The sequence below is a fragment of the Lagopus leucura genome, unplaced genomic scaffold (assembly GCF_019238085.1).
Source record: "Lagopus leucura isolate 7727_CA_CO unplaced genomic scaffold, USGS_WTPT01 Super-Scaffold_100043, whole genome shotgun sequence".
Lineage (NCBI taxonomy): Eukaryota > Metazoa > Chordata > Aves > Galliformes > Phasianidae > Lagopus > Lagopus leucura.
In genome coordinates this window covers 1,206,930-1,226,571 of record NW_024962290.1, presented here as the reverse complement: position 1 = coordinate 1,226,571, position 19,642 = coordinate 1,206,930, and the positions used below count along the sequence as shown (strand labels likewise).

At 52.6% G+C, this 19,642-nt stretch overlaps 1 protein-coding gene across 3 annotated transcripts; it reads right to left on the bottom strand.

Moving 5' to 3' along the window:
• Positions 1-12: 12 nt before the first annotated feature.
• Positions 13-17,928, bottom strand: PPARD (peroxisome proliferator activated receptor delta). 3 transcript variants are annotated; one of them, XM_042884211.1, is made up of 8 exons: positions 17,876-17,928; positions 14,559-14,644; positions 5,373-5,602; positions 4,644-4,795; positions 3,983-4,121; positions 3,077-3,279; positions 2,317-2,770; positions 13-1,912 (listed from the first exon to the last, which is right to left on the bottom strand). In XM_042884211.1, exons 3-8 carry the CDS (start codon positions 5,506-5,508, stop codon positions 1,665-1,667), a joined length of 1,332 nt encoding a protein of 443 aa, XP_042740145.1. In that variant the 5' UTR covers positions 5,509-5,602; positions 14,559-14,644; positions 17,876-17,928; the 3' UTR covers positions 13-1,664. The 3 variants fall into 3 exon arrangements, with proteins under 3 accessions (XP_042740145.1, XP_042740146.1, XP_042740148.1); XM_042884212.1 differs by having other exon boundaries at positions 2,317-2,767; XM_042884214.1 differs by having other exon boundaries at positions 4,644-4,762.
• Between the last annotated feature and the right edge of the window lie 1,714 nt (positions 17,929-19,642).

Here is a 19,642-nt window from a genome sequence, read left to right as displayed (position 1 = left end):
GCTAAAAGGTGCTTAAATATTTAGTTCAGATTTATTTAAAGTCATCAGTTTGCAGACACTATTTATATTATTAAAAACACCTGGAGGTTTGTACTTCTAGCAAAAATATACATTTCAGTTTGAGGGTTGTTACACTGAGGGGAAGAGCAAAAAGTTCCCCAGGTGACCAACGCAGGGGTCCACATGCCCTGGGGGTGCCACCGAGCTTTGGGAGCCAGAGGGGGCTTTGGGGACAGACCCCCATGCTGGGAGCAGCACACACCTCTGGTGCCTTCCCCAGAGGACTTCAAAGTGCTTTAGAAATGGTAACTCCTTAACAGCCCTGCAAGGTACGGCTGGGAGGTAAGGGTGGGGAAACTGAGGCACAGTGAGGAGGCAGAGGGCAGCAGCAGGTGTGGGATTGCCAGCCCAGCAGCATGGAGGGGAAGGCCAGAACCCAAAGCTGTCCCCAAGCTCAGGGTATGGCTGGAACAGGACAGGGGAAGCATCCCTCCCCCTAAAGAATAGTTGGTGTTTATATTGTGTTTTACAGCTGCAAAGCTCTTTGCAACCAGTACACTGATTGATTTTCATTTTCCCCTTCTGAGCAAAGGGCAGCCTGGCTCCCTTTCCTGGAGGGGGAAACTGAGGCACAGCCTTAAGCAGAGGGGCGAAGGCCACGCACACTTTGGTGGCAGCAACACCAGGTTGGGGTGCAGCAATCTCCTGCGCTCCCCAGTGCTGCTGTTCCCCCATCAGGGCTGCTCTGCTGGTGCCGTGGATCACCAGATCTCTTCTGCAGAACCTTCCAGCCCGTGATGTGCTTCCTCCCCACAGCCCCACAAACACCCTGTCAGCACCCTGGGCTCTGTGGGCTGACCGTGACTTTCCCCATGCTGGTGTTGCTGAAGGCTTTGCTTGCTCTGGTGCTTGCAGGGAGCTTGCACAGCCACCTCATCCCAAACCTGCCCTGCGCAGACCTTTCTGGAACTCCTATCTGCACAGAACTGCCTGGGGAAGCAAAAGGATCACGGGCCTCAGCTCCGAAGGTGAATTCTTGAGTCAACCCCTTCCCTCCCCTCTTTGATACAGAGGTGCTAAGGGACAGGTTCCTCTGAAGTGGAGGCACTGGGAGCACAGAGAGGGGGGCTGCAGCCAAGGCTCTTTGCTAGGACAGCCATACACGTCTTCAAATACGCCAGCTTTTCCTTGGGGAAGAGAAATACTTCCTTTTGTGCCACTGTCCTAAACTTCACAGCTCAGGACTACATCTTCAGAGTGCAATATGACAGACACACCCCAAGTGCTGCTGCTGCCCACGGGGAAACCACACCACGCTGGGGGCTCTCAACAACCAGAGCAGCCCCCACTAGCCCCAAGCTGCTGCAGGAATCCCCTGTCCATGCCATGCAAACCACCCGGCTGCTCTGGAGGCCCCACAGGAAATGGAAACAGTAGCTTATGATTTGCCTTAGTAAATTCATTAGTGTGTCAATGGAAGTCTCAAGCTACCAGGAGGTGACTGCAAAACCTTCCGGCGCCTTGCCCTATGTACCGTACATTGGAGTCATGTAGAAAAGAGTTTCCAGTAGAAGAAATGGAAGACATGGGGAAAGGTTTTCTTTGTTTTTGTACAAAGAGTCTCGCTTGGAATCCATGGCTTCATTCTCATAAATAAGAGGTCCTTAGTACATGTCCTTGTAGATCTCCTGCAGGAGAGGGTGCAGGGAGGTCTCTGTCTCTGTCTTCTTGATCTTCTGCACCAGCTGGGCGTGCTCTGTCACCAGCTGCCGCAGGTCAGCCATCTTCTGCAGCAGCTTGGGGAAGAGGTACTGGGCGTCCGGGTGGTTGGACTGCAGGTGGAACTCCAGCGCTCGGAGGATGTTGTCTTGGATCTCCTCCACCTGCTTCACGTTCATCAGGCCGGGACGGTCTGTGGGGAGGAAGGATGGTAGGTGGTGTTATGTGGAGGCATGGAGATGGGGAGTGGAACCCACCCATAGTGACTCCAATCTGGTCAACCAAGAAAAGGGGGAAACTGCATGCCCTCAGACTGCACGTCCTAGAGCAGCTGATGAGAAAGGGATGGTACTTGGTCCAACCTTGGGAGTCAGAACTGTTCAGTTCTTCTCTCACCCCTCTAAGACTTGCAACCCATGGCATGGGGGTTAAACCAGATGAAACTTAAAGATCTCTTCCAACATAAATCATTCTATGATACTATGATAAGGCACCCGTGCCTGATCTCTGCCAGCAAAGGCCCTGCTGAAGCACTGGGTTAGCTGCAGCCTGGCCCCTCCAGTCCCCATATCCCTGGGGGGTTCTGTATCTGCTCACCTCCGCACAGGATAATGGCAGCCACAAACAGAGACAGGTCGCTGTCATCCAGCTCCAGTGCATTGAACTTCACAGCAAACTCAAACTTGGGCTCCATGATCTCATTGAAGGGCTTGCGCAAGCTACGCAGGAACTCGCGGGTCACGAAGCCATTCCCGTTGGCCACCAGCAGCCCATCCTTGTTCATGATAGAGGCCAGCATGGCAAAGATGGCCTCGTGCACCCCATACTTCAGCAGAGTCACTTGGTCATTCAAGTAGAGGCCTATGAAGCTGGGGATGCTCTTGGCGAACTCGGTGAGCTCCCGCACAGTTTCTACAGTGGTGCACTGGCAGCGGTAGAAGACGTGCACGCCAATCTCCTTGTAGGGGGGGATCCCATTCACCAGCTGTTTCCAGACCAGCCCCTTTTCTGCTTGCCACAGGGTGTCCATGTCATGGATCACAAAAGGCTGCTTGAAAAAGAAGAGAGTGGTCAGGAACCTGCTGCACTCATGCTCTGCCCAGGACACTCGCCTCTGCCTGTCCATTTGCTGCTCTCTCCTGCTGCTGCTAAGGGAGCACTGGCAAACAGCACCCACACACACGTGCACAAGCCTGAGGAGAGGTGGGAATTTTCCCAGCATGTGGCAAGACATGTAAAAACCATGTAGCAGGGAACTGGTGCACGTGCAGTAGTTACAGCAGGAGGAAGACGAGCCCAGAGAACAGCCCCCCACATGGGCTGCAGCCAGCCCTGCCTGCCACTGGAGAGAACTTACTGGGGTGCTGCTGGCCTTCCCGGTCAAGATACCTCTCGCTTTCTTTTTGGTCATGTTGAAGTTTTTCAGGTAGGCATGGTAGATGTGCTTGGAGAAAGCTTTCAGGTCGGCCACCTGTGGGTTCTGGCAGCTGATCTCACTTGCCGTCAGCCCAGCTACCAGCTTCCTCTTCTCTGCTTCCGGCATGCGGCCAAAGCGGATCGCTGCGAGGAGCAAAACCAGAGAATCAGACAACACAGCCTCCCATCTCCACTCATATGGGCTCTACCACAAGCCCTGCTTCCCACATAAACACCTTGGCTGGGCCAGAAGCAAGATGGTTCCACCTGAAGTTCAAAAATCCCAGCAAGCTGTGTGCCCAGTTCCCACCGGGCCAACACAAAAGGGAGAGCCATGTGCCAGCAGCCAGCCTGCATGGCAGGATGAAAAAGCCCATTCTGGTAGGAAAGAAATGGAAGACGAGGCCCAACGCCCTTCTGGGCTTGAAAGAAGATGATTCCTTGGCAAAAAAAGTCACAGCGTAATGCAAGCTACATATGGCCTCTCCATGTGAATCACAGAATCATGGAATGGTTGGGTTGGAAGAGAGCTTACAGCCTCCTAGTCCTACCCCTGCTGTGGGCTGGGTACCCCCACCAGCTCAGGCTGTCCATGGCCCCTTCCTCGCCTCAGGCATCTCTAGGGTAGGGGCACCCCAAGCATTGAGAAGCAGTGCCAGAGCCTTGCTGCCCTCTGGGTAAAAGATTTCCTCCTAACATCTAACCTAAATCTCCCCTCTTTTAGTTTAAAATTGTTTCCCCTTGTCCTGTCACTATCTGCCTGTGAATCCTTGGGATGAAGAATTGCTCATGGGACAGATGGCCCAGGGCACCTCACCAGCATGCCCAGGAAAACAGTGACACTCACCATTATGTGACATGCCCAACGAGAGGCATTTCTGGAAGCGGCAGTACTGGCACTTATTCCGGTTCTTCTTCTGAATCTTGCAGCTTCTCTCACACTTTTCATATTCCAGCTTCATGCGGATCGTCCGGCGGAAGAAACCCTGCACAGAGTGGGATGAGGAGCAGGGAAACAAGGGAACAGCAGTGTTAGCACCCACACTTTAGGATCAGGCCAGTTTGTTATCCACAGCAGCTTCAAGGTTCATCCTCCACTGGGTTTTTTCAGCACAGAGCCACAAGGAGAGGTGGTGTGGTGGGAAAAGGGGTAGAGTGGGACCGGGTGTGTGATACTGCATGCAGCCAGCAGGGAGGGATGGAGGAACAGGCTGTGGGCTCCAGCCTGCAGGGAAGTCTGGCAGGGCCTCACTGCTAATGCAGCTCCGCTGGCATCTGGTGCGGGGGAAGGAATTTTAGAGGTGCGGCCAAGCTGTGGCCGGCGATCCCAGTGGGATAAACACGCAGCTCATGGCTGATCTGCAGCACAGACAGCATCTTTAAAAGCAAAGCCAAGGTCCCCATTGGGGTAGAAGGATTTGCTTTACAAAATAAAGCGTAACAAGCTAAGAAGTGGGACATGTTTGTCTGACCCAGACTGAACCCCACGCTCCCTGGGGAGGACGCACCTTGCAGCCCTCGCAGGCGTGCACACCATAGTGGAAGCCCGAGGCTTTGTCTCCACAGACTCTGCACTCCACGTTCAGCGCCCCCGAGGCCGTCTCCTCACAGCCCATCTGCAGTTGGTCTGACAGGGAGGGAGAGGAGCTCTGTGAAAGGTCTGCAAACACACAACAGAATCTGTCCTTCTGAGCAGCAGCCACAAGCACAGCGTTGCACCCAACCCCACCAGAATGGGGCTGATGAGGCATTTCCAGCACCACCTCCAGAGCTGTGTTTGGGTGGTTAGCCTCTGAGATTAGGCACTGACCACAGGATGATGCCATGTATGGAGCCACAGCGCTGTCAGAAGCTAAAAGGCTCCACATCAGTGCTGAGTTCAGAAGGACTCTAGAGCTTAACTTTCGGCAGTGAAACCTCTCCACAATTTTTGCAGTGTAGCTAGCATAACTCATACGATCAGTTTGCACTGAGGATTTCAAGAAGCAGACAAATTATGGTTCTCAGCACCCTGCGAGACCTCCCCTCTTCAATATGCACACTCTGGGGCTCATCCCCCCCTCCTGGCTCTATTTCCATCTCCCAACCCACTGCCACTGGCTGTGTGGTGACTGCAGAGGAAGAAATAGATCCTCCATGCTTTGGCGCTCAATGAATTACTGCGTGAGACCACCAGAAGCCCAGCTCCGTTCACGTGCAGGCCCTCCTCTGACTGTGGGGGATGTGGCTCCACTCACCGGTGTAGCTGCTCGAGGGCAGTGAGCTGTCTGGTCCTACACTTGGGTCCGAGGCTCCGCTAGGCACTGTCACTGCCTCTTCCTCTTCCTCCTCCTCTTCCCTGACCTCAGGTACTTCCTCCTGTAGTTGTTCCATAACTGATCACCCCTCAGTGCCAGGACTGCAATCCCTGTCATAGCTCTGGCATCATCCGCATCTATCCGAGATGGACCCTGCCAGTTGCACTAGCCTGCAGGCAGAGGGAGAGGCGTGTCAGTGCCATGGGTGCAGCCCCGCCATCCTGCTTTGCTTCGTGTCCTTTCCATGGTGACAAGCAGACCCTGGGTCTCCTTAAAGGCTGCTTTGCTGGAATCGTGTGTAAAGCCCAGCAGACTGATCCCGGGACAGCAACCAGCCCACAGCCCACAGCCCAGGGACCAGAGGCCGGTGCTCCCCACCCTGCAGATCCCACAGCAGAGGCACCGCCCTGGGCAACGTCCCCTGCAGCCATCAGCACCCCATGCTGTCACAGTGGCAGCCAAGGACGGGGTTTGGCACAGCCAGGACTACCGGAAGGGTTCAGATAGCACACGCTGCAGCTGCCAGCACAGAGCTCAGCTCCACACTGTCCTCAGCCCAGCGGCTGCAGGGGGCACAAGCAGGGCTCTGGGTCTGCAAGTCCCAGCCCCACACTGGGAGAGTGACAGCTTCCTGCCAGCTCCTTCTCTCCCACTCCTTCCCGTTACAGCAGTGGTGTTTATTTTCACTCCTGTTGTAACCAGCCCCAGCTCCTCTGCCAAGAGCCATTCAGCTGAGCTTGCTGCTGCTGCTGCTCGTACAGCTGCGGGGCTGTGCTCAGCCATGGGTCTGGCTGCACAACCCAGCCCATGTCCTAATCCAGGGTTTCCTGTGGAGGATCAGTGTGGGCCCCTTCTCCCCGTGTCTCCTCTCCCTGTTTGTAGTCATCCATCCCATTCCTGCTGGGCTGGTGCTGTTCCCAGCCCTGCTCAGTGTCCACATCCCAGTCTCCAGATCTCAACCCCTGCACTGAGTCCTGCTCCAGCAATTAATGCCTGAAGCCTGTTCTACACAGAGTGCAGCTATTTCCGTAAAGGAGTTATTTTAAGGTAGAGAATCCAGATGCTCTATTTCCATCAAACAAGCCACTGACATCCAGCTTTCCCCAGGACAGCCCCAGTTATCAGACTCCAGTTAAACTGTTAGCATCTTCATGCACTAAAGCGTGCACCTTGCTTGCAGGGGACTTGCACAAGGGCAACCCGTGAGCAAAGAGGTGCTGGTGGCACAGGGCTCCCTGGGCTACTTCGCCCTCCTGCAGCATCCCCCCCTCCTCTGTTCCCAGTCACTGGCACTTGTGCTGCAGCCAGCTCCTCGGGAAGCTGTCAGCACTGAGCAAGGTCAGATGGGCGAGCAGCAGCCAGCGCCAAGGGGGAGGACAAAATCTGCAGAGGGGAAGCTGAATGTCAGCATGCTGCAAAGCCAGCAGCCAGGCACCCCAAGAGCTGGTGCCAGAACATAACCTGGGTCTGCTCTCGCTTCCTCCCTGCATACCAGGAGTTCAGAGCTGTGGAGACAGCACTGTGTCAAGGAACTGGGACTGTGGTGTTACCCACAGCTCTGTCGGGAGCAGCAAAGGGGCACAGGGCTTGCAGAAGTGCTGCGTTCCCTGCCTGTGCCTCCTGGGCAGCACTGAGCAACCATTCAGGGCTGTGTTGTCCTTGGCCTCCACTAGCGCAGTAGGGCACACACGCAGGCAGGAAAACCTATTTGCTGGAGATGGAGGATAACAAGCTGAATCTGTTTAAAGTCTATATATAAATAAATGCACACACATCAGGGAAATGCTTTTTGTCTGGATAGCAGTCGGTAGGGTAGGATGGTAGAAGGAGGTCTATGCAGGACCTTGCAGTCCTGGGCAGCAGCAAGCTCTCCCAGACCCACCAAAGCAACTCCAAGGCTGTGCTTAGATGGCTGTGCAAACCCCATCTAAGCCTCCATTTGGTGCCATCCAAACCTCTCTCTGTGGGAGAACAGAGGACAGGACACATCTGACAGCAACAGCAGACTCCAGCAGAGGTGTCCCATGTCAGCGAGGGCAGGATGAGGATATGTATCCCACCCATGGAGAGAGAAAAGCTTTTACCAGAAAGTCCTGAATGTATTGTTTTAATATCTTCTTGCAAGCCAAGAGCAGAGGGGAGCTGCGGGAGCTGTTTGCACACCTGCCTTTCCCTGAGCCCTTCCCCAGTTTTCCAAACAAGTGAAATAGAGAGAGGGGGGAGGCATTAATTTCAGCCAGGCTTTCAGCAGATGAAAGGCAGCAGGGATTGTGCCCACACTGCAAGGCGCTGGGCATGGCCCTGCATTGCTGCAGGGGATGTGCAGACCCCAGACCCTCTGACTTTGGGAGTGGAGGCAGCAGCCAAACACAGAGACCTCCAAGCTCTTTCATGCTTTCAGCTGAAGGATTGAGTGAAAAGAACAAGCCAGCACTGGCTTGATTAAAATCAGTGCAACAGCTTCTTTGATTCCATTTAGTGCTGGATTCTTCTGGCACGTGCAGAGAGGACAGAGAACTACGCCAGCCTCTAGGACGCTTCATTCAGTCCCAGGCACTGGGGAGATCCCCTCCTGCCAGCCCCAACAAAGGCGTGCCTCTGAGGGCAGAAAGTGTTTGCAGAGGATCACACAGCAGCAGCCATGAGCACAAAGGGGATGTGCTGCCTCCCTGCAGGCCCCCTGGTTCAGAGTGGGGTGGCTGAGCTCCATCCCTCTGAGAGGACAGAGGGACAGTGGGGGACCCTGCACAACTCCAAGGGGTGACACCCAGGATGGCTGTGTGGAGGGCAGAGGATGCCCAAAGGATCCTTCTCATCTCCAGGAGCTCCTTCCCCACTTGATGCCTGCAGCCCAGGCATTTTAGGGTGTGAGAAGTGCCCACTGCCCTGCAGGGTGTGCAGGAGGGCTGCAAGGGATGTGACGGAGCAGCCCAGTTCCTCATCACTGCACACAGAGCACAGAGACATGCATTCCAGCACAGACACTGAGGGGCTGGCAGCCACCAAATTAAAACAAAGTGCTTATAATTAGAAGGACTTCATCTTTAAAGCAGGTGTAGTTTTGCTGAGGGTGAGCTCCAACAAAAAGCAACCTCACTGTGCTCACTGTGATGGAGAGAACTCTCCCACCTCTATGCCCCTCACAATTGTTTCTTATTCAGACAGGGTTGGAGGCAGCTCCATGTCCAGTCCCCACTGCATGCTGCATTGTCACCACGTGTGTCTCCTCCTTGGAAGATGGAAGCTTCCAGGCAAAAGAAAGTGCCAGAAATGGCCCAGGCTTCTCAAGGGACAGCTCACAATGTTGACCTGCTCCAACAGTTGTTTGACTTACCGTAAAGGAGGTCGCAGGGCACCACGAAAGGAAACCAATTCACCATGGAAGCACATCTCTGTGCTCATTTGGAGAAAAAAATTAAAACAAATTCATTCAAATGCACATCCTGTTGATTGTGCATTCAGCACTGTATGGGAGCGTTTTCTCAGATGGAGTGCACAGTGAATACACACCAAAAAACCGAACCGATTTCCATTAAAAAAAACTGGTTGACTCTTATTGGCCATTATTTGTAGACATCCCTTGGATTGTGTCACCATTTCCGAAATCTGATGATCAAGTACCAGTTTTTGTTCCTCCTCCTTCACGTCACCTATTGCTAATAAAAGCCAAATAATAGCTAAGCAGATGCTGCAACACAGGAAAGGTAACCAAGTGCAGAAAACCAGGAGACGCAACCATTGAAAACATGTTTGTTTTTTGTTCCTGAAAGATCAGCACGCCTCCTCATTAGCTAATGAGATCCCAGAAGCACTTATTACTTAAGTGTTTCCTCCCTCACTCAGAAGCCTTGGCTGCAAGGCAGGCTCCGTGCAGGAATAAACAACTGGAGCTGGCGAGGCAGAGAAAGCATCTGCCCCAACACCATGGATGTCCACTCCTTGTCCTTTCCTCCACTGCTGCTGTCTGCTTTTCACCAAGTATAACCCAGCCAGCTAAGCATCAGGTGCTGCCTGAGCTGCTATTACTGTATTGCTGCTAATTACTCAACAACATATGACAAAGGAGTACAGGAGATTCCCCTGCTTCCCTCAAGCTGCCAGGCTTGCCAATGAATCACACATCAGCCACATGCTACAACTCATCCACTTCCTGGATACTGAGGAAGAGAAATAAGTCAAAGAGTTGTGAAACTCACTGGATTCTTCTCTTTTTGCATCACAGCTGTCCCCAGAACCAGGTCAATGCACTCCAAAAGGAACTTCCTGCCCTCCAAAAAAACCCAGCACTAGTGAGAAAGCAGGACCTGCAGGAGGGGCTGCTCTTCCTTTTCAATTCACCTTCCAGAAGCTGCAAAGATACCTCTGACTCCAGGGGCTCCAAGACATATCTGATGTGCTGCAAAACCTGTAGATGGCACATAACTGGATGAGTGTTCGTGCTTCTACAGAAATCATCCCTACACAGCTCACCTGCTTTCCAGAAAGAGGCTCTCTGCCCTCTTCAGCCTTGGAGCTCCACAGCTCCCTTTTGCAAAAGGGGTGGAAGTAGGATGGGCACTAAAGAGCTGAACACTCACCAGCTTTTATCCAAAGTTCTGCTTTGTGACTCACAGCAAATCCTGTCAACCCCCATACCTCCATTTCCTTCATCATCAAAAATAATAATAATTGAGTTCTGTAGTGCTTCCTTCCTCGTCCTTTCTTTGCTGCATTAGCTCACAGAGACGTCATGTTTTGGACCTCAATGCCAAGTGTCATTGTTTGTTCCCATATTATGGATTTGGACACCTGTTCCCAGTCACGCTCGCAAGCCTCGCCTGCCCCAGGTCAGTACACCACGCTGCTCATTCCCACATGAAATGTTTCCAGGATTGCTTTCAACAAGTAAACTGCCAAGTCTCACGCTGGAAACTGCCAACTGATATTTGTGTTTTGCTGTCAACTCAGGACAGCCCAGAGTGGGCAGGGGATGTGTGCAGCTGAATGATGGGACGAGGAGCACATCCAGGAAACAAGCAGCTATCAGAAAGGTGACACCTTCTCAGTACTGGAAACTGCACAGATGCGTCATCATTTGAGAAGATCATTAAGTTTGGTAATGAGAGAGGACCATCCCCGCTCACACCAGGGCACAGCAGAGGTGACATGACCTGTCCTGTGATGCTGGGCAGTGCTTTGCCCGGCTGCCTGTGGGCACGTTGGCTGTGGGATGGCTGCAGCATGCCTATACAAGCACTGCAAAACAAGCTTGCTCCACGCTGCATGAACAGGCTGCCAGGGAAGAAGATGCTGCTGTTCTCTGGAGGCCATGTGCTGCAGGAGGACAATGCTTTGGGCACACTGCATTGAGCTCAAACCGCTTCTAGTATTGGGAGGGACGCAAGGCAGCTTGTGAGGCTGTCAGGATGTGTGGTATCCTGACCCCACATGCCCATCCTGCTGCCAGTGTAGAGCCAGTGCCCAGCATCAGGCTTGCTTTTACATCCCTGCTTCCTCTCTGGAAGTGCCCAAGAAGCTGCCTGGGAACACTCCCCTTTACCATCCCAAAGGGAAATAAAGTCATCACTCTCTGAACCTCCAAGTTCTGCTGCATTTGCTCCAAGGTGCTGGCTTTGCTTACAGACCCCTCGTCCACTGATCCACAGCAGGCCACGTGGGAGGATCTGGTTTCAAGAACACCAGTAATTATAGAACAGAGCTGACGGGAGGAGCTCGCAGGAACAGCAGTGAGGTTCCCAAGGCAAACAACAGGCACAAGCTCAGAACTGCACTTAAAGGGAAATCCAGGAAAGCAGTAAGTGCAGCAAGTTGCCACTGCAAACTCCAGAGTCAAGGAGCACGTATCTGTGGGAGCACTGGGTGGCAGTGAGTGTGGCTGCCCTACAACAGCACTGCTATCAGAACACGGCACGGTTTCCCTCAAAGCCTCTGTGTCACTGGGACACCAGTGAGCGTCCTCACAGGGCGATCAGACCCCTGGAAAAGCAACGGGAAAACAGAGAAACACAGCAGCAGGCCACTGCTCTGAGTCACTGGAGCCAAATTTGGCAGGAGCCAAGTACCCAGCAAGACCTAAAACCAGGCAGCAGGTATTCCCAAATCCAGGAAACCAGCCACAAAAATATCATCAAACCTTTCTGCAGTGATTGAGATCCCCTGTGCTAAAGCTACCAGTCTGTAAGCTTGCTATGCTTACACTTGGACTCCCAGCAATGCACTACATATTTTGTAGACCGTAGCAAAATATCCTGAGCACTCGGCATGCAGCCCTGATCCCAGGACACAGCTGACAGTGAGCAATTATGCCCAGGCACGGGTTCAGATGATTCAGCACAGCCTGGGAACGTCCGCACCGAAGTGGTTGGAACAAATTGCCACGCTCGCTTCATCTCCCCTTCAACCACAGAAAGGGAGAGAGAGAGAGCAAATCTGAGTTTGACGGCATCCAGAGAGCATTAAAATAACTTTGTTGCACAAAGTAGTTCAACACCCTCTCAGAGATCTGGAAGAGAGATGTTTCCTTACTATTTTTGGCTACGCTCTGTGTAGCAAGAGCTGAGGGAGGAGCAGAAGTTTCCCTGTTTTCAGCCGATAGGATCAGTGACCCCTGCCAAGGAGAGGATCTCAGCATGCTCCTGACTGCTTGGACTTCTGCCTCGGCTCCTAGAGAACAAAACACTGTAGCAAAGCCTCAGCACCTTTCCTAATACCCTCACCTCTTGGGCACAACTGTGAGCCCAATACAGAGAGCTCCCAGGACCTCCCCAGCCCCAACCCCACACTTATGCATGCACACCATCAGCTCTCTTCTGATGTTCCTAAGTCACACAAATAACCCCTCCTCACAGATATGAGAACCCACAGACTTTTTGCATCAGCCCTCACAGGGTTGACAGCTTCCATGGTCCCACAGCTCTGGTAAAATCCATAAAAATCAGCATAGTGTTAAGAACAATTTTAGGTACTTTAAGGCATATTTCAGATTCGCATTAAGATGAAATTGAGACTTGCATTAAGAACAAAAACATCAGACCAGATCGAGACTTGAGCACCACTGAGGTGACACATCTCCCCTGTTCCCTCTTTAGCCTGACAACACTTTTCCTAGACAGACATTTACTACCAGCAATATGATTCAGAGCAAAGTTCGCTTTAACAGATCACCAGAAAAACCCCAAAACTTCCCTATCAACTTAGATAAGAAAGCTCACCTGCCCTTATAAACCATCATATCCATTCCTTATCTGCATTCCATACGTCATTGGGTTGAACTTGCATGTTCTATTTTTTCCTATGCAGAGTTGCAATTCACAGACGGGCAAATCAGAAAAACACAGCACGAGAGCACTGTTTCTGGTTAACACAAGCACCATCTGGCTGTTGCTATCCACAAGCCAGAAAGATGCCCTGGTGAGAACCCAGCAACAGGAGCAACATGTTTCTGACCTGTATGCTTTCATCTTGACACCTCTGTCAGGTCAGGATTCCCTGCAAACTGCAGCCTCAGATTTGCCTTTTGAGCAGGATCTGTTGGGGGGGGGTTTCCCAAGGAAGCAGCCCAGCACATACCTGACCCCTTGTGATGTTCATGTTCAAAAGCCCTTGAAGGACACAGACACGTGTCAGACACTGTGATCACAACAGTAATTTTAGAGCATTACTGGAAACTAAGACCCATCTCAAATCAGTTCTGCTCCGTTCTTGCAGTCAGGCAGCAGTCCATTGAAAACCATTCTCATTCCTGGGTCTACAGGGTTCATACTGGCATCAATTGCAAAGTAACTTCCTAGGCATTCTGCCAATGCAAATGTGTTCTAGAGTATAAGATTAAAGAAAGAAAATAGCTCTTCTACTGAAGAATCCCATTTGTACTCACTATGGACATCATTTGTGCCTGTCTTGACTTTGCCAGTCTCAAAAATTTCTGCAACAGTGACAAGTAGCATCTCTGAACAGTGATAATTCTAAAAAAAAATAGAGACTTCTCTTCTCTGCAGCACCTTATGCAAAAGCAGACCCATGGCAGCCAATACAAACAACAAAACAAGCCCACACCCCTGAAATTCCATAGTGAGGGCAAGCCTGACTGTGTTCCAGCAGCAAATAATCTCTTAGCCATAAGCACTCGAACAGCGTCGCACCTGATTAAAAATCACTTGCCTGTCAGCTCCTGCTGCCTGAAGGAAGCTGTGAGCCCCTTACTGTGCCAATCTCTTAGTCTCTAAGAACACAGTAGACTTGCAGTTCATAATTGAAAAGCCACAGCAGAAACATTCCCCCAAACACAACAAGATGTACTGTACAAAAATACAGATTTGTCAACAGACAACACTCTTGAGAGGAGACCGTTAACATCAGCAAGCAATTCCGCACAACAATGCTTCCCTGATCAACACAGCCTCATGTGGCTCATTACAAAATCCTCTCCATACACTGCAAAGTTCCTTGGAAGTCCACGTTCCAAATGCCAGCACTGAGAGAGCAGAACAGTTGCATAAACTTTAAGAGACATTTTATAACTTAGCCCCATCTCCATCCAGCTGAATACATCAGATGTGTGCTGTGGCAGAAATAAACCCACCCCCTCAGCACAGACATGCAGGCGACCATCCTGAGGAACTTGAGCATCACCACAGGCAGCACTGGAGTCTGAGCCACGTCCTCTATTGCAGGGCTGAAACAGTAATAACCCGTTCAGTTTTGCCCAAGTAAGCAGTCATGCAGTAGCAGATGTTGCCAACATTGGTGCCAGATTGCGTGAGCGATAGGTAGGTGATCATTTACCTAAGTGCAGTCCTCTCCAATTTAGAAGAGGCAATTTCAATTGTAAAAACCATGAAGTAACCAAACACTGTTATACTTCGAAAGCAGCTGTTGGCTCAGAGGAACAGGGTTAGACCACAATGCTTAAAGCACACGCCTCAGCAGAATCCAGAAAGACCACATTCAGAAACTGAGCAAAAAGTAAGGCACAGGATTTAGAATTAAGAAGCGACTTCAGAACGTCTCTGCTCACAGGGAAAAGTGAGACTTGGCGAAAGCTCTTCCTCGGCTCTTCCCTACCCCAAGTTTTAATAAAAATAAGCAGCGTGCTTTTCAGACCTGAAGGCAGAAGGGAAAAGTTACCTCTCTGCAGCTGTCCCTGCCTGCCCGCCGCTGAGAGCCGCCGTTCCGTTACCATGTCAGCATGGAGAGCTGGGGACCAGAGTGATCTGCAAGAGAACACAACACGGATTTCCACAGCTGTGCTGAAGGCCAGATATTTATGCCGCTGGGAGAACTGGGACAGATCCAGCGACGTCTCTGAAATTTAAACACACACTCCCTCTGCTGCGCGCTGCAGCCACTTGCTGGGGTGAGTTCCTCTCAGCCACTGTGTTGCCTTCCCCTTGTGCTGGCCACATTTGCAGCTCCATTATCCCCAATTTTTGTGACTGTGTGCAAAGTTGATGTTAAAACATAGAGCTCATTGAAAAAATCTGCTACGGCCATGAGGTGGTTTGCTTTCTTGACCTCCTTGGGAGGCTGCATGAGAGTTACTGCAACTTTAATGAACCTCTCCGGTTCTTGAAACTTAAGGATTTACCAGAGTTCACCCCTCTTGGTTTTCCTGATAGTGTTGCAAATAACTGCAGGCACAGGAGAGCAGTAAGAGACCACTGCTGGGGGAAAAGAAAAAAAAAAAGTCTTGAAGACTTTGAACGAGAGGACTTACAGAAAATATGCTCTATTTTTAGACAGTTATGCAGACTAACTGGACTAACACTAAACAAAGATGCTGTGAACATGATGCTACTTGAACCCACGTACCCTCCCTGACATTGCACAGGCTTAGCTGCTCCTCCCACCCTGATGGAAAAGCCCAGTTCTGCAGCACTGCCCCTTCCAGCAGCAGCAGGCTCCTGAGGCAGCCCAGCACTGATCCCACACCTGCAAACTGCAGCCTCTCCTGCACCTACCTCCCAGCTCCAACAGGTGCCAGGAGTTACAGATACCCATGATGACGCCATGAAAGGAAGAAGCAAATCTGTCCCAAAAGCCAAAGCAACAATTTGTTGTGCTCTCAGAGAGGCTTACAGAGTGGGCATGGAGCAGGCTGATCAGCACCAGGCACATCCAGGGGAGGGCACAAGCCTGGAGAACAATCCCCGTCCCTTGGAGCAGAGCGTCAGTCCCAACACAATCTCTCTTCCTAGCAGTAATATAAAAGTACAGATAATACAAAGATCAGCCCCTTCAAAGCAAGCGATCGCCTCAGCTCTGCAGGGAGAGGCTGTGGCACAGTGGTGTTGCACACATGCAGATGTCACCAAGGGGAGGGCACAGGTCCTGCAGCCAGCCCTCTGCTCCAGCAGGGCTGTCAAGCACCCACCGCAGCTCCACGGTCATAGCAGAATGCTGTGGCTGCAGCAGGCTTCAAATCCCACCCCAAAAACAGAAGGTGGTTTTTCCCACCAAACATCAAGACAATGTTCTTCATTAACTTCCTGATGAGGAAAGGTAATAAAGTTATTACATCCCCACTGGCACATCAGGAGCTGGCTTACTTCATTTCCACCAGCAGTAAAACCCATCCCTGACTCGGTAACAAAGTTGACAGTGTTAACCAACACATGAATCATGTACAGAGTGCACAAATCACACCCTGGGCTTGCCCCCAGCACAGGGCAGAGCGCTCACTGCTGCTGCCAGAGATCTGAGCATTAAGACTAAATCACCAGCTCACCTTGTGCAGCTCGCAAGCAAGTGCCAGGGCATGCCCAGCACAGCGTGCACAATGCACTGCTTGCACCAGCTCAGCAGGGTGCAGAGGGAGCTGCCAGCACATCAATCCTGAAAGCTTCCTCCTGCAGTTTTGGATGATAAGTCACAAGGAAAACTCACACCCGACATGTTTCTGTCAGCCAGGGAAAAGGATTCTCCTGAACGCACCAAGGAGTTTACACAGTGAGACTTCTGAGACCAAAAACTAGAAGTATATGGGTTGATGTACGAGGGTGACCAACTTGCACCTTCAGTCCTCCTGCACTGTAAATCTTCAGCCCCTCACACAGGGCTGTCCTAGCATGTGAGTGAGCACGAGGCCTCCTGGCCCAGCTGCTGGAGGTAAGAGGGCCAAGGCTGCCTGGAAGGAGGAAACCACACTGGGTTTGAAGTTCCAAGACACAATGCAGCTGATGGCCGGCAGATGCTGCGAGCATCACTGCACAGGGTTGGTCTGCTCTCTGCTCCAAGCTGCACCTTCAGCCACTGAGCCTCTCTGTGTCCTGATTTCCCATCCAGGGGCACTACAGCACAACACTCCTACCTCGTAAATATTTTGTGAGGCCTAATTCATTGCCTTGTGTAAATAAGCTGGAGTCCCATAAACAAATCAGGCAGGTAAGCATTATCTGAGGTGGAGTCAGCACACAGAAACCTTTGAAAGTATAATAAGGCCAGGAGGCATTTTGACCACAAAAAAAAGGAGAGGTCAAAACAGTTGGATGCAAAAGCAGGGTCCTTGTTGCTTGTGATGACAGCCCTTGGAGGTGGCCAACAAAGAGGGAAAAAACACAACAGGTTGGAAATAAAAAACAAAAGAGGGAAGTGGGAGGTGAAAGAAAATCACATCTCTTTCAGAGGCCCTGCCTCCTACTTCTGCACAATGCTTTACCTTTCACCTGGGACTTTTTACAAGTGCTTCTCAAGCTCGTTAAAAGCTCCAGTCCACCCAGTCAGCAGAGCTGGTGCCACCACAGGGCAGAGCCCCCCTGGGGGAGGGTGCAGCCCAGCAGGGACTGCCTGGTCTACAGCCAGTGTGGATAAAGGTGTCAGTCCTTTATGCCATCGCTGCAGAAAATCACAGGGAGCAGCAGCAAGGATGGGACCCCTGCTTCCCTATCACAGAGGCCAACAAAGCTGCCTGGGAGAGCCCCTGGGGAAGGCCATCCACAGAATCACCAAGGTTGGAAAAGACCTTCAAGATCATCCAGTCCAACCATCCACCTATCACCAACAATAAACCATGTCCCTCAACTCAAAATCCAAACGTTCCTCGATTCCCATCCTTTTGCTTCTCCTTCCTGCCCACATCCCAGCAGAGCACCTCAGGGGTCCCCTGAAGCCACACACCTTTGGGGACACGCCTGTCCCTGACCCCCAGCCTGGCCATCTCCCCGTTGCAAAGAGCACCTGCACCCTCGTTAACCCACTGTCCCCACCTCCAAAGAGCCCCCCATCCCTCAGGAAGCCCTCAGGAAGCCCTCAGCAAGCCGTCCCAGCCCCTCACGTAGCTCTCAGGATCCCCCCCCGCGCACCCTCCCCCCCCACGACAGCCCCGCTCCCCCCGCCACCCTACAGCCCCCCACCCCCACGTGCTCACAGCACCCCACACCAAATCCCTACGCCCCTCCGTGCTACTCCCGCCCCGTGTCCCCTCGCGACCCCCGCCCTGTCCTCACCTCCCGTGACGGCCCCGCTCCCGTCCCGCAGCTCCGCCGCCGCCGCTGCCCCCCGCAGCCTCACGTCACCGCGCCCGCCCTGACGCCACCGCATTCCCAGCGCCCCGCATCCAATCGGAGCAGCCCGGAAGTGAGTACCGCGTTACCACGGCAACGGCCCAAGCTCGCCCCGCCCCCTCTCTGTCGCACGGCGCCCCCTGGCGGGCTCAGGACGCACATCTCCTTCTCGCGTGAAAGGCGCGGGACATCATGGGAAATGTAGGCGCTGCCAGCGGGCGCGCTAAGTAAAGAGGGAGGGGTGGAGGCACAAAATGGCGCCGGGGGGGGGGGCGCCTGACCTGGGGAGCTATGAGGCTTACCCTCCGCTCCCCAGCACCTCCCTCTCGTTCTGTTCTTATACTGTGCTCAAAGTTCTTGGACTGGGTTGAGCTTACACCCTCATGCCTTGGGTAAACCACAGTGCCGGCTGATGGAATCGGTGGTATGTTTTAAAGCACAAGCCTCATTCGCGCTGTGGTTGATGATGCCCCTCATTAATGAGATGTAACCACAATTAAGAACAGGCCTGGCACTGCTTTCAGGGAGTTACAGAGAGCTACACTGTCTCTCCTGAGCTTCTTCCAGACTAAATCCCAGTTCCCTTAGCCACTAGTTGTTAGATTTGTGCTCCAGACCCTTCACAGCCTTGCCCTTCTCTGGACGTGCTCCAGGGCTTTGATGTCTTTCTTGTAGCGAGGACCTCCTTGCAACCTTTCTGCAGGAGTTTATCCTTAGGGTGAGGTGCTGGTGCACATCCCAGCACTGCACGCCTGCTGCTGACTCAGGCAGGTTGCTGCTCCTGAAGGATGGGACAGGCCTGGCTGCTCACAGCTTGGCAGCCAACCAAAGGCAGTGCTGACATTGGAGCCTGACATTCCCTCCACGCCTGTCCTCATAGCATTAATTCTGGTGCACAGGAACTAGGCTGTTCAGAGCAGAAGCGACGTTCTGATGAGTTGCTTTTAAGGAAAGTTGGTGCAGCCCTAGAGCTGGTGAGAGGTGATGGCACGGTCACCCCCGCATGCCTCCTAGGGTCATAGAGCCCTTCTGACAAAGCTGAGGTTGTGTGGAGGTGGCTCTTTTCCTCCTGGCATAGGTGTGGCATGGCACCAATCCCAACACCGCTCAGGGAAAAGGTTGAGCTAATGGGCTGATGAAGGATGGTGCTGCCTCCCATCAGCACATTTCCACCCAGCCCATTTCCTTCCCGCACGGTCCTGGTTCCTCCCTCTGCCTGAGGGTCTCATGGGGCTGCAACTGCTGTGCTGGGGTCACCTGGGGAGCTGCAGGGATCAGTGCCACACCTCGATGCAAGAAATGGCACACTGTCATATCAGAGCCAGGCAGAGACTCCAGGTCTGCCTGGAGACTGTGTAGGGTTGTCACGGCCATACAGCACTGCTCAATAGCCCGCAGTACCCAGCACAGTGAGGAGGAGGAGGAAAGGTGACACATTTGAGCTGCCACAGCCCTTGGCTAGCAGGACGGGTCCCCGAGGCCGTCATCACGAAGGCTGCAGCCACCCGTGCCCCCTCTGAGCTGCGTGGGACTGGGGCACGGGGCTACTGGGCACCCCCACAGACACACAGAGCTGCTTTGTACAGGGGCAGCCACGTCATGCACATGGGCCTGCAAACACAGCCTCTCTGTGAAAATAACCGTAAGAAAAGAGCACTGTAAAAACCAGGGGGAGGAAGAGCTCTGTGAGCAACCGCTCAAAGCCATGCC

Coding starts and splice junctions, on each gene's coding strand:
- PPARD (XM_042884211.1), bottom strand. CDS start 5,508: ATGGAACAACTACAGGAGGAAGTACCTGAGGTCAGGGAAGAGGAGGAG. Junction 4,796..5,372: donor GCCCTCGAGCAGCTACACCG/GTGAGTGGAGCC, acceptor GTGTGTTTGCAG/ACCTTTCACAGAGCTCCTCT. Junction 3,280..3,982: donor GTTGGGCATGTCACATAATG/GTGAGTGTCACT, acceptor TGCTCCTCGCAG/CGATCCGCTTTGGCCGCATG.